The sequence below is a fragment of the Bos indicus x Bos taurus genome, chromosome 28, assembly GCF_003369695.1.
Source record: "Bos indicus x Bos taurus breed Angus x Brahman F1 hybrid chromosome 28, Bos_hybrid_MaternalHap_v2.0, whole genome shotgun sequence".
Classification (NCBI taxonomy): Eukaryota; Metazoa; Chordata; class Mammalia; order Artiodactyla; family Bovidae; genus Bos; species Bos indicus x Bos taurus.
Genome location: NC_040103.1, coordinates 30457182 through 30472093, shown reverse-complemented (window position 1 = coordinate 30472093; position 14912 = coordinate 30457182). Strand labels below are relative to the sequence as shown.

The following is a 14912-nucleotide window of genomic DNA, read 5'->3' as shown; positions in this document are numbered from 1 at the left end:
TGCCCTTGGCCATGGAATCCTTCCTTTGTCTTTCTAGCTCCTCGTGCCTGTGGCTTCGCCTGGACACACAGACATACTCTGCCACGTCCTCAGTGCAAGATGCTCTCCTCTTCTTTACTTAGGCTTTTGCTCGCCAAACTGCAAATACTCACCTAATGTTTACTCTTGTATAAAACATGTATTAGACTCTTCCATATAATTAGTTGATTCCTCATCCTGTGTCCTTAACCCCTTAAGCATTCATCTGTTAAAACTCTGATTACAACAAACTGTGATTATTTCTCTATACTTCTATTTCATATATTGTGAGTTCCCTACCCAGTGCCTGGAACATAGTAGGTCCTCAATCCCTGTATATGGAATAAATAAATTTTATTACCTTCTTTCTCATTAAATTTCCACCATTCTAGTTCAAATGCTTATAGGTACACATCTGAATCGTTGCTTCCAAACAAGTCTGCCTGATTATAACCTCTCTCTCCTCCATTTGATCTTATACACTAGCATGAAATTATATCACCTAAACTACTGTTCTTATCACACGAGTCCTCTGCTCAAAACTCTTTTAACAGCTTCTTACATCCTTTGAAGTTGGAGCCATCTAACTGCAACCTAAAGTTAAATATTTTTTTTCTCTGTCATCTATTAATTTTCCTTACAAAAACTTTACACTAGACAGATAGGAAATACTTGTTTTCTCTGAAACAGTCTGTAATAACTGTATTTGCTACGTTATTCTTTAACAACTAGGTTTTCCACTGATTGTACCCCATTTGAAAGTAAACTTTTTATTGAAGTATAACACATATTTAAAAGGGGTATAAACTGTAAGCCTGAGGCCGGAAGTACTGACTCTAAGACTAAACGGAGACAGACAGAGAGGCTTCCAGGCAACCCTAACAAATCCAGCTTGCAGGCAACACACTAATTGAATGCAGTCATACAAGTGACTACTGTCAAGACCAGTAGAAGAATTGCTCACTTGAGCCTATTCTTGATTACAGAATCATTAATAAAACTTTTTTTTAAGCTACTAACTTGTCGGGTGGTATGTTATGTGGAAACATTCCCTTCGTGAAATTACTAATCCCCTCCAAAGATAACCTGACTTCTATCTCCAATGACTTGAAGATTTTCCATTCTCGTTTGACCCTCAACACTTCTGATGAGAAACCTGCAATTATTCATTGAATGTTTCCTCTGTATGTAATGTGCTATTTTGCTTTAGCAACTTTCTCTCTTTATCGTTTGTTTTCAGTAGTTTTATAATATGTTTAGTTTTGATTTTCTGTGTATTTATTCTGTTTGTGGTATACATTGAGCTTTCCAAATCCTTAAATTCATGGTTTTAATCATGATTATGAAACGTTCAACTATTATTCAATCAAACATTTCTCCTGCCCCATTTTCTCTCTCCTTTCCTTCTGGGATTTTAAATACACATACACTAGGCCCTTTGATATTGTCCCACAGGTTACAGAAACTCTGTTCATTCTGTTTCAGTCTTTTTTTCTCTCTGTTCCTCAGACTTGATAATTTCAATAGATCTGTATTCAAGTTTGCTAGCTCTTTTATCATCTCTAAATTGCTCAGAGCAGGTAGTGAATTTTTAATTTCGGAAGCTGTACTTTCAGTTCCAGAATTTCTATTTTTAAAAGCTTCTATATCTCTGCTGAGATTTTTCTAATTAGTTCATTCATATGAGCATATTTTACATCTTGGAGTATACAGTTAAAACAACTGCTTTAAAACTCCTATCTGCTAATTCCACATCCGTGTCATTTCAGAGCTTGTCTCCATTGATTGTTTTTGCTCTTCAGCGTGAATGTTTCCTTGTAATCTGAGATTATATCCTGAATACTGTGCACGGGATGTGAAACAGAAGTTGGGCAATCTCTAACCAGAGGGACAGTCATTTACTTTTCTAAATAAAGTTTTAGTGGAATGCAGCCAAGTCCATTTGTTTACAGATTTTCTATGGACAGTTTTGCATTACAATGGCATAGTTGAGTAGTTTCAAGACCACAAGGCAAGGCCTACAACTCTATAAAATATTTACTCCTGCGCCCTTTAAAAATAGTTGGTTGACCTCTATTGTAAAGACTGGTCATTTATGTATCTTTGAAAAGGATTAATTTTTTTTTTTTTTTAAGTAAGCAGTTGGTGGTGGTGGTTTAGTCGCTAAGTCCTGTACAACTCTTGCAACCCCATGGACAAGAGCCTATCAGGCTCCTCTGTCCATGGGATTCTCTAGGCAAGAACACTGGGGTGGATTGTCATTTCCTTCTCCAGGGGATCTTCCCGACCCAGGAATGGAACCTGGGTCTCCTGCATTACAGGCAGATTCTTTACCGAGCTATGAGGGAAGCCCATAATTATTATTACCCTATTTTTTAAATGAATGTACGGAAAGGACAAGACTTTAGTCCCCAACTTGTGGCACTAAAGCAGCGGCAGAAAGCAGGAAATGGGTGTGGCTGTGTGTCCACTAAGTAAGCAGTTAAACTTAGCTAAACTCAAATTCTAAACTCCTCGTTCCAGCAATGGACAATAACAGAAATTGTCATTCAGTTCTTTTAGCTTTGGTTGAGCTCCTGGAACTTCTCTGTATATGTGTAATTCGGGGGTCATACAAATCTCTTCCTTCTCCACAACTGCAGGACCTTTATGCAGAGTTTCAGGCTACTTTTCTATGGTTCTTTCCTTTCAGGAATTTCTTTGCTCACTTTCTCCCTGATGTAGTCACCCCAAACTCTTTATCTGCTCCAGAAGTCTGTAAGACTGCATGTATTCTCTTTCAGTTTCCACCTGATTTTCATTGTTTTCCAGTATCTCTCAGTAATTTTTTTAAAGAATATTTATTTATTTATTGGTTGTACTAGTCTTTGTGGTTGAATCAAGTTTTTTCTTAGTTGTGGTGATGAGGGGATACTCTCTAGTTTTGGTGTATGGGCTTCTCACTATGGTGACTCCTCTTGCTGCTGAGCACTCTAGGGCACATGGGTTTCATTCGTTGTGGCTCAAGTGTTGTAATAGTGGCTCCCAGGCTGTACAGCACAGGCTCAATAGTTATGATGAACGAGCTTAGATGCTCTGCAGCATGTGGGAATCTTCCCAGACCGGAGGTCAAACCCACATCTCCTGAAATGGAAGGTGGATTCTTCACCACTAAGTCGCCAGAGAACACCCTGGTATTTTCTTTTCTAATATTTTTCCAGAGTTACAATTGCTACCTGAGAAAGGATTGGTTTGATAGGAGCTATTCCTATCTACTCTTTTGAGTCTGACTACAATTGGTAGGACCTCTGTGAAGTAGTATGGAGCAATATCCAAGTTATATACTTCAGTGATAAAAGCAAAGTGCAAACGAGTATCAACAGTATGCCACCTTTCACATGAAAAGAAAAGGAAATAATAACATTCATCTATCTGTTCCTTTGGGCATAAAGAAGTATAAAAATGAAATGTCCATCAACCAATGAATGAATAAATAAAATGTGGTATCTTCCCGACTCAGGGATCGAACCCAGATCTCCCGCATTGCAGGCAGACGCTTTAACCTCTGAGCTACCAGGGAAGCCCATATTTATACAGAGGTACATTGAATAGCACCCCCCCAAAATTCACATTCATTTGGAATCTCAGGCTATAACCTTATTTGGAAATAACATGTTTGCTGATTATTTAAAATAAGATCATACTAGACTAGAGTCGGAGAAGGCAATGGCACTCCACTCCAGTACTCTTGCCTGGAAAATCCCATGGATGGAGGAGCCTGGTGGGCTGCAGTCCACAGGGTCGCTAAGAGTTGGACACGACTTGTGCGACTTCACTTTCACTTTTCACTTGCATGCATTGGAGAAGGAGATGGCAACCCACTCCAGTGTTCTTGCCTGGAGAATCCCAGGGACGGGGAGCCTGGTGGGCTGCTGTCTATGGGGTCGTGCAGAGTCGGACACGACTGAAGTGACTTAGCAGCAGCAGTAGCAGACTAGAGTAGGTCCAAAATTCAGTGACTGAAGTCCTTATAATAAGAGGTGAAGTGAAGTGAAGTGAAAGTTGCTCAGTCATGTCCAAATCTTTGCGCCATGGACTATACAATCCACGGAATTCTCCAAGCCAGAATACTGGAGTGGGTAGCCTTTTCCTTCTCCAGGGGATCTTCCCAACCCAGGGATCGAACCTAGGTCTCTTGCATTGCGGGTGGATTCTTTTTTTAAAATTAATTTTTTAAAATTGAAGGATAATTGCCTTATAGAATTTTGTTGTTTTCTGTCAAACCTCAACATGAATCAGCCATAGGTATACATATACCCCTCCTTTTTGAACCTTCCTCCCATCTGCAGGCGGATTCTTTACCAGCTGAGCCACAAGGGAAGCCCAATAAGAGATGAAGATGCAGAGAAATACATACAATAAGTACACGTGAAGACAGAGGCAAAGACTGGAGTGATTCAGCTACAAGCCAAGGAATGTTAGCAATGTTGAAGATTAATTGCCAAGAGCTACCTGAAGCTAGAAAGAGGCAAGAAAAGATTTTTCCCTATAGTTTTTGAACGTGGCCCAACTAATATCTCTACGGCTCTATATACTGATATCTGGAGACTTCTAAGTTTCAGAACTATAAGAAAATAAATTTCTGTTGTTTAAGCCATCCAGTTTATGGTAATTTGTTATGGCAGTCCTAGGAAACTAACATGTCATGCAATGCAATATTATATGGCAATAAAAAGGAATGAAGTTCCTTTAGAAAATTAAGGAAATGAAGCTCTACTTTTAGAATTTTAGAGATACCAAGGGAACATTTCATGCAAACATGGGCACAATAAAGGATAGAAATGGTATAGACCTAGCAGAAGCTGAAGATATTAAGAAGAGGTGGAAAGAATACATGGAAGAACTATACAAAAAAGATCTTAGTGACCCAGATAATTGCAATGGTGTGATCACTCACCTAGAGCCAGACATCCTGGAATGTGAAGTTAAGTGGGCCTTGGGACGCATCATTATGAGCAAAGCTAGTGGAGCTGATGGAATTCCAGCTGAGTTGTTTCAAATCCTAAAAGATGACGCTCTGGAAGGACTGCACTCAATATGCCAACAAATTTGGAAAACTCAGCAGTGGCCACAGGACTGGAAAAGGTCAGTTTTCATTCCAATTCCAAAGAAAGGCAATGCCAAAGAATGCTCAAACTACTGCATAGTTGTACTCATCCCACACTCTAGGAAAGTAATGCTCAAAATTCTCCAAGATAGGCTTCAACAGTACATGAACTGAGAACTTCCAGATGCTCAAGCTGGTTTTAGAAACGGCAGAGGAACCAGAGATCAAACTGTCAACATCTGCTGGATCACAGAAAAAACAAGAGAATTCCGGGAAAGTATCTACTCTGCTTCACTGACTATGCTAAAGCCTTTGACTGTGTGGATCACAACTGTGAAAAATCCTTCAAGAAATGGGAACACGAGACCACCTGACCTGCGTCCTGAGAAATCTGTATGCAGGTCAAGAAGCAACAGTTAGAACTGGACATGGAACAATAAGCTGGTTCCAAATTGGGAAAGGAGGACCAGAAGGCTGTATACTGTCACCCTGCTTATTTAACTTATACGCATGGTACATCATGCGAAATGCTGGACTGGACAAAGCACAAGCTGGAATCAAGATTGCCAGGAGAAATATCAATAATCTCAGATATGCAGATGACACCACACTTAAGGAAGAAAGCAAAGAAGAACTAAAGAGCCTCTTGATGAAAGTGAAACAGGGTTGAAAAAGTTGGCCGAACACTCAACGTTCAAAAAACAAAGATCATGACATCCAGTTCCATCACTTCATAGCAAACAGATGGGGAAACAATGGAAACAGTGACAGACGTTATTTTCTTAGACTCCAAAATCACTGCAGATGGTGACTGCAGCCATGAAATTAAAAGATGCTTGCTCCCTGGAAGAAAAGCTATGACCAACCTAGACAGCATATTAAAAAGCAGAGACATTACTTTGCCAACAGAGGTCTGTCTAGTCAAAGCTATGATTTTTCTAGTAGTCATGTGTGGATGTGAGAGTTGGACCATAAAGAAAGCCGAGCGCCAAAAAATTGATGCTTTTGAACTTTGGTATCAGAGAAGAGTCTTGAGAGTCCCCTTGAGTGCAAGGAGATCCAATCAGTCAATCCTAAAGGAAATCAGTCCTTAACATTAATTGGAAGGACTGATGCTGAAGCTAAAGCTCCAATACTTTGGCCACCTGATGTGAAGAACTGACTCACTGGAAAAGACCCCGATGCTGGGAAAGATTGAAGGCAAGAGGAGAAGGGGACGACAGAGGATGAGATGGTCGGATGGGATCACTGACTTGATAGACATGAGTTTGAGGAAGCTCCGGGAGTTGGTGACGGACACGGATGACTGGTGTGCTGCATTCCATGAGGTCACAAAGAGCTGGACATGACTGAGTGACTGGACTGAAAAAGGAATACTGATAGATGATATTACATGGATAAACCTCTAAAATACCATACTAAATGAAAAAGGACTGATATAAAAGGGAATGTATTGTTTGAAAGTATTATATATTGAGAATATAAATTTAAAAATTTACAGAAAAATATATTGTGTATATCTTTCCATGTTAATAAAAACACCTTCATTACTAAATCAATTTCTGCCATATGGATGTATTAATAAATTAAAAAACTCATAAGACAAAAGGCATAGATAGAGAGACAGGTTAGTGGTTGCCTAGGGCTGAAAGAGAGAGGAACTTAGGAAAAATGGTATGTTTTGGGGTGAAGAAAACTGATTGTAAATAATATTAAAAGTTGACTGTAGTGATGATTGCACAACTTTATGAATATATCCCCAAGACAAAATTACACATTTTAAATGAGTAAATGGTATGGTATGTGAATTCTATCTCAATAAACTATTAGGAAAAAAAGATGAAATACAGGAAGAATAGTCAGAAACTAAAGAGCTCTGCTGCCTACTGGTGGGTACAAAAAGTATGAAAGAGAGTGAAAACTGGAATGTGGAAAAAAGGATGAGTGGGGAGAGATACTTCACTGAGTATGTAGTCATGGTAACTTTCAATATATCAAAAAAAAAAAAGTTAACATGAACCAGGATGTGCAGGGAAGTCTCCAGTGTTGGACTGAAGTAGACAATACCAATATGAACCCATATTTTAAAAATACATATACACAGATATAGAAGTAGATCAGATCAGATCAGATCAGATCAGTCGCTCAGTCGTGTCCAACTCTTTGCGACCCCATGAATCACAGCACACCAGGCCTCCCTGTCCATCACCAACTCCCGGAGTTCACTCAGACTCACGGCCATCGAGTCAGTGATGCCATCCAGCCATCTCATCCTCTGTCGTCCCCTTCTCCTTCTGACCCCAATCCCTCCCAGCATCAGAGTCTTTTCCAGTGAGTCAACTCTTCGCATGAGGTGGCCAAAGTACTGGAGTTTCAGCTTTCGCATCATTCCTTCCAAAGAAATCCCAGGGCTGATCTCCTTCAGAATGGACTGGTTGGATCTCCTTGCAGTCCAAGGGACTCTCAAGAATCTTCTCCAACACCACAGTTCAAAAGCATCAATTCTTCGGCGCTCAGCCTTCTTCACAGTCCAACTCTCACATCCATACATGACTACTGGAAAAACCATAGCCTTGACTAGACGGACCTTTGTTGGCAAAGTAATGTCTCTGCTTTTGAACATGCTATCTAGGTTGGTCATAACTTTCCTTGCAAGGAGTAAGCGTCTTTTAATTTCATGGCTGCAGTCACCATCTGTAGTGATTTTGGAGCCCAGAAAAATAAAGTCTGACACTGTTTCCACTGTTTCCCCATCTATTTCCCATGAAGTGGTGAGACCGGATGCCATGATCTTCGTTTTCTGAATGTTGAGCTTTAAGCCAACTTTTTCACTCTCCACTTTCACTTTCATCAAGAGGCTTTTGAGTTCCTCTTCACTTTCTGCCATAAGGGTGGTGTCATCTGCATAGCTGAGGTTATTGATATTTCTCCCGGCAGTTTTGATTCCAGCTTGTGTTTCTTCCAGTCCAGCGTTTCTCATGATGTACTCTGCATATAAGTTAAATAAACAGGGTGACAATATACAGCCTTGACGAACTCCTTTTCCTATTTGGAACCAGTCTGTTGTTCCATGTCCAGTTCTAACTGTTGCTTCCTGACCTGCATACAAATTTCTCAAGAGGCAGATCAGGTGGTCTGGTATTCCCATCTCTTTCAGAATTTTCCACAGTTTATTGTGATCCACATAGTTAAAGGCTTTGGCATAGTCAATAAAGCAGAAATAGATGTTTTTCTGGAACTCTCTTGCTTTTTCCATGATCCAGCAGATGTTGGCAATTTGATCTCTGGTTCCTCTGCCTTTTCTAAAACCAGCTTGAACATCAGGAAGTTCATGGTTCACATATTGCTGAAGCGTGTTTATATATTCACACAGTTTTTAATCTTACCACAGAAATCTAAAAACAGAGACAATCCAGTAGAAATGAGAATGGCCAGTGCCAATAAAAAGATCAAAGGCTTCTTAGAGAAATGGCTGATCCCATGGCTAGGGCTAAGTACAAGATGATCTTGGAATATCTTGTGTGAGAACATAAGGAAATAAAGAAATGATAGGAGCATGTTGAAAGGGCACAAGAGACAACCTGGAGGTGCTTCCATTGGCCAAATCTAGAACTATCTGAGCAACAAATAATGATACTAATGAATGTGCATCCATAGAATAAAATAAATATCTGTAAGCCCATGCTGATATAAATAAGTAAATGAATAAACAAATGGAGAGAAGAGAAAGCTCCTTCTGATGACAGAATTCCAATTAATAAATATATGACAAATAATAAAAATTAAAAAATCATTATTTGGCTGATACTATAGTAATCATTATTACTAATCAATCAATGAATGTTAAAATTTGAGGGCAAAAGTATAATGGGGGGAGGGGAGATGAAAGACACAATCTCAAAGTATCATCCCACAAAATACTTTGTTGATTAAGAAGAGAAAAACATTAATTTACAATGGAGAAATGTGAGAGGCACCATCTTACGTAAGTAATCAATGTTAATGTCACCACCAATGAGGCAAACGTGTATCATATGCCTCCTGATATGATGTACTGAGGAGAGCAAAATATTATCTGTGTGGTATTCTTGCCTAAAAATGCGTAATGTGAATTTTATCTTGAGGAAACAGTCAAACTCAAATTGAGACATTCTACAAAATAGCTGGGCAGTACTTTTTAAGAGTGTCAAAGTCACAAAAGACAAAAGAAAGACTGTAAAACTATGCCAGACTGTAAGAGAATAAGAGGAATTGACTAATGACTAATGCAATGTGGGATCCTGGATTGTATCCTATGCCAGAAAAAGAACATTACTGATAATTGGCAACATATGAATAAGGCCTGTAGCTTTATTAATACTATTAAATCAGTATTAGTTTCCTGGTTTTGATCGTTTTACTATAATTACACGAAATATTAAAGTTTAGGAAAGCCGGGTAATTAATATATGGAAGATATCTATTATTTTTAACAATTTTGCTGCAGAAATTGAGAAGTTAAAAACTTAAGACCAATGCTGTTACAATCATCCTTGTGTATAAATCTTTGTGCACATGCTAAATTATTCCACAGAATTACTTCTTATAAGTAAAGATACTGAGTCAAAGGTATACATTTTTTAAAGATTTTTGATATGTATTTCCAAGCTATCTTCCAGGAAAGTTGTACAAAATTTCTCCCACCAGCTGCTGCTGCTGCTGCTAAGTCACTTCAGTCGTGTCTGACTCTGTGCGACCCCATAGACCGCAACCCACCAGGCTCCTCTGTCCCTGAGATTCTCCAGGCAAGAACACTGGAGTGGGTCTCAATTACTTTTCAAATTTCTAAGATGTACCAGATGATCTCTAAGATCATCTCTAGTTCTTATTTGCATCAAAATCTTATTTACATTCCACAAGTTAGTTTACATGTTCCCTTTAGAATATATTGTTTCCATGATCACTAGTATAAAATGAATTCATGCTTGCATTATTTCTACAGTGTATTTCTGGGTAAAATTCATATAATCCTTTCTTATTCTGTTTTCTAGTATATATCTCACCTGCCTTACTCAAGAATAAGGTCTGCCATAAAGGCCGTTTATCTTTGTTTCCAACATTACCTCAGCACAGTAGGTTACACACAGCAGTGGTTCCCTTTAGCACTGTAATAGTTCAACAGGTTCCAAGTTGCTTTCTGCCATGACATGTTCAGACAGCTATCTGCTGACATTTTAAGTCCTGATTTTGCTTGCATGAGGTCCTTCTTCATTTTGCTCTACTTATATCTTTGCTAGTTTTTTGTAGTTTAGGTTGCATTTGCAGAGCTGGGTACCAAGTTTCAGCTAATTCTAATAAGGGTAGAATACTTGTCAAGAGTAGAACATGGACTAACAGACATTCAGATGTAAGCTGTGGTGGCCCAACTGTGACCACAAATCTTTTGTTCTATCTTAATAAGCTGTCTTCTGCATCAGTAAATCCTAAGAACTAAACTGAGATCCGGTCTAGATTCCCTATCTTTAGCCCTGAGTATTAGCCTTCCTAACACTCTAGTCTCTATCTTCTAAATCTAGATGGCTTTCACTCCAAGGTGTTTGCTAGGAATTTTAATATGTGCCAGCTCCTGGGAACCTTCCATTTTAGAAGACCAATGCAGCTTTTATTGGAGAAGGAACTGGCAATCCACTCCAGCATTCTTGCCTGGAGAATCCCATGGTTAGAGAAGCCTGGTGAGCTTTCAGTCCATGGGGTCTGAACTGGAGTCTCCATCTCCGAAGAGTCGGAGATGACTTAGCAACTAAACCAGAAGCTTTTATATAAAAATAAACCTCTGTGAATGACACTGATTGACTCCTGAGAAACAGTTCTTCCATTTTCCTGCTACCATTCCCAGCTCATATAATATCTTAGTGGATTCATACTAGAATTCCTCAGGCTGTTGTACTCCTGTGGAGACTATACCCAAACTGACTTGACACCAGATTTGCTATCAACTTGTGTAACCAGGACATCTTTTTTAAACATCTGCCTCATCTGGGTTAAGTATTTTTTAGTTCTTATTGACTTTGCTTTCCTGAGTTTCCTATGTAACTGATCTACTGTGCCTCCTTCTTGGATCATTAATCAACTTCCCATAATTTAACTTACAACAGTTTTGGCTTGTGAATTACAAAAACAGCACAAGAGGTCAATGCCCAGAACTCTCTGGTTGGCATAACTCATCTGGAGAAAAATAATCATCCAAACAGTATCTACTTAATATTTCTGTTTTCCTCTGTTACATAAAATTCAGAATAACTTGATAGACAAAGCTATGCTTTGAAGCTGAATTGAGACTACCATATACACGGGAACACATGGAAAGCTGAGTTGCAAACAGATCCCAGATTAAATGTCAGTACTGTCAGTGGTGACAAATGCCTCCATGCTTTACAGATAAGCTTACAAGTGGCATGCTGGATTGGGTTCTTGCTATCATGTGTCAAAGAAACCTATTGACTTTCTTTATGATCCACTTCTTAAGTTGATATACCAATGAATATCAAGAAGTTTACTACAGCCAACTGTTCCATTAAGGTTGAAAACACACACACACACACACACACACACCTCCTTCTCTCCCTCTCCTCTTTCTCTCCTTCCTCCCCCTGCCCCGCCCACCCAATAGTTTTCTGTACTTACAAAACATCCAACCAAACTTGAATATAGATTCTTTATAGAGTAGTATAAGAATAGAGATTGATGAACCTGAGGTCATTTCAAAAGAAATCTTTTAAAATTACTCCCTGTGTCAAATTTTCAAAGTAGCTAGAGTCCAGGTTCTAAAAAGTTTAAATCTCTATGGATTTGCTATGAGGGCTTAAGTCTAAATGTGTCAACAGATTCCAGAATAGTTGACTGGAAAACTGTTTATTTGATCCTAACAAATTACACTTTTGATCTTTCAAATAATCACACTACAATTTCTAATTTATGGTAAAATCTACTGCAAGATATGGAAAGTGAAGGCCATGGTTTACTTTCTAGAGCTCATGAGCACATTCAGTACAAATAGCAGTTTAGATTGAAATAGGAACCTTGCTAAGGGAACTATATAATTGTCCCAGGGAACTACACTTTTTGCCTAGACCTCCATCCACTGTTCCTCACCTAACTTCTTAAGACCTACACATCCTCCTCTAGGTATCTAAACACCATCAAGAGGGAGTAAGAATTTTAAAATAATTCCTTCATTAAAATGTGAGTCTCAGAAAGAAATGTTCTACAGAAAATTCAGTGACAAAGATTTATCTGAAAAGTTTCACAAAAAATCTTCTTTGAATCATAGAATATACATTATACATCATATAAATGTAGACTCTTCAGTGAAGACATATTCCTACAGGTCTACATTTTAGGTGTCTCTACCATTCAGTTCTTTTCCTAAAAAAAAAAAAAAAAAAAAATTAAGTGGTTATTTATGGCTATGCTGGGTCTTTGCTGCTGTGCATGGGCTTTTTTCTAGTTGTGGCGAGTGGGGGCTACTCTGTAATTGAGGTGAATGGGATCCTCATTGCTGCGGCTTCTCTTGTTGTAGAACATGGGCTCTAGGCACGCAGGCTTCATTAGCTGTGGCACATGGGCTTACTTGCCCTGCAGTGTGGACTCTTCCCAGGCTAAGGATCAAACCTATGTCCTCTATATATCAAGGTGGATTCTCAACTACTGGACCACCAGGGAGGTCCTACCATTCAGTTCTTAAAACCCTTAAACCAAGAATATCTCCTGGAAATGGAGACATTTCTCAAATGCTACCTGCTGCTTCTATGTGGGTTTAAAAATGGGAAACATATAGCTTATCTTATTTTAAACACTATTTTGACCTTCTATATCCAACTTACAGTAATTATTATTATCAGAATTTCCATCATTTTATTAACAGAGACAGTATCGCCTAATTCAGTATAAATTGCAAATTTTATTAATGGGTTACTTATATTTTCCCTCTAATTTAAGGGAAAAATGCTTAATAAAAACCAGGCCAGCAGCAATTCTTTTTGAGAGCACTTTAGTATAAACTTTCTTCATGACTGAATTCATTAGCCTCTTGCATTAGTCTTTGTTTATCATCTTTAAACCAAGCCAATCTTTATTAATTTTCTAAGGCGTTTTCCCTAGTGCGTTCCTCACAGTTTATATATAGCTCCTTTTCTCTACGATTTTTCTAACCCTATCAAATTTGTCTCAGTCTAACTCCATGGGATTGTTCATCACTAATACGTTTTAGAGGGATTATTGCAGCTTTTATTCTTTGGCATTTAATTAAAAAAAAAAAAAAAGGATCTTCATCTTTAGTATTTGTTGATCCCTCTGAAACAGAGCTTTATAAACAGATGTAAGTATAGTTCCTTTCTTTTACTGAATTATGATAAACTGACCACAAAATGTTTCTCAGCCCAAATCTCTTTCTTCTCAGTATGTACTTTAAGCACTTAATCATGTCCTGTGCAGTACAGCATTCAAAGGCCTATTACAACTTACCATTTCATGCTTACCCACAACCCATCTCCATGATATGTAACTTTCTTTGTGATACATCATACCCTTTAAGGCCTCTTTGCCTTTTGATCTTAGTGCTCCATTAACTTAAATTCTTTTGTAATATCAACTTGCCAAAACTGTAAGTATTCTTCAAAGCCTAATTCAAACACCACTTCCTCTGTGAAACTTATAAATTTCTTCATTCTTTATCCTATAAAAATCTGCTCATAAAAGTTGTATACAACTTCTCATGTTGTATTAGTGGGCTGTGTCTCTTCTAGATTCCAAGAAAAGGAGATTTTGTCTTATTTTATCTCTATAACTACAAGTTTTGACATATAGAAGGCATTCAATAAAATAACCTTGACTTGAATTCGTTTGTACTGCTACTTTACTGTTTTAATCTATCGGTATCTTGCCCCTCCAACTTGTTCTTCTTGGAGTTAGATTCTCAGACTTAAATTCTATATTATCCGGCATATTCTTAGCACATGATTTGTGAGTTGGAAGAAATGTCAGAAATAACATAAATCCAAAACATCAACCAATGTAGTAATTCATTTAACTAAATACTTTCGTTTAAATATCTATAATGACTTCCATGACCACATTGACTGGTTTACCCAGGATAGTCCTATTACAATTAATAGTACCCCCTTCCATTTCCAAAAGTATGTAAGTTTTGAAGACAAGTTTTATGGTTATTCAAATAATGAAAAACTATTTCCTCACAAGTACTGGACAGCTGAACAAGCCCTAATTATTATACGTTTTGAATTCTGAACCATGTGAATGTACTGCTTCCTCACAAGGCATTTAAAACATTTTTCCCTTTGTTATAGGTGAGTATGGGTGAAATTCTAGGAAATCATTAAGAGTACAGCCAAAATGCATTACAATGAGTAAATCATATAAACTAGGAGTCCCTACCTTTGGAATCTACTGCCTGATGGTCTGAGGTAGAGCTGAAGTGATAACAATAGAGATAAAGGATACAATAAACGTATAGTGCTTGAAACTAACACAACATTGTAAAGCAACTGTCCTCCAATTAAAAATAAATTTTTAAAAAGGGTTCATCTAAATTTTAATATATGGAAATTAAAATTAATGTCAAAAGAATATTAATAATTAAGGTTGTAGAAAATTAAAGAAAAAAAGGACTGCGCTTCAATCATCCCTAAACCCGCCCCCCCCGCCCCCCCGCCCCCCCGCCCCCCACCCCCCCCGGCCCCCCCGCCCCTGGCCATGGAAAACCTGTCTTCCATGAAACTAGTTCCTGGTGCCAAAAAGGTTGGGGATTGCT

The 14912-nt window shown here is 38.2% G+C and overlaps 1 protein-coding gene across 5 annotated transcripts in view; it reads right to left on the bottom strand.

Moving 5' to 3' along the window:
• Positions 1–14912, bottom strand: part of ADK (adenosine kinase) — a 543710-nt gene that overhangs the window by 59164 nt on the left and 469634 nt on the right. The window contains exon 10 of one of the 5 annotated variants that reach the window (XM_027530304.1): positions 12358–12508. The exons of the other annotated variants lie outside the window; for them this stretch is intronic. Coding sequence (XP_027386105.1) covers positions 12480–12508 — 29 coding nt within the window. The 3' untranslated portion in view covers positions 12358–12479. Of the gene's footprint in view, positions 1–12357; positions 12509–14912 lie in introns of those variants that run through there. 5 annotated transcript variants of the gene reach the window in all.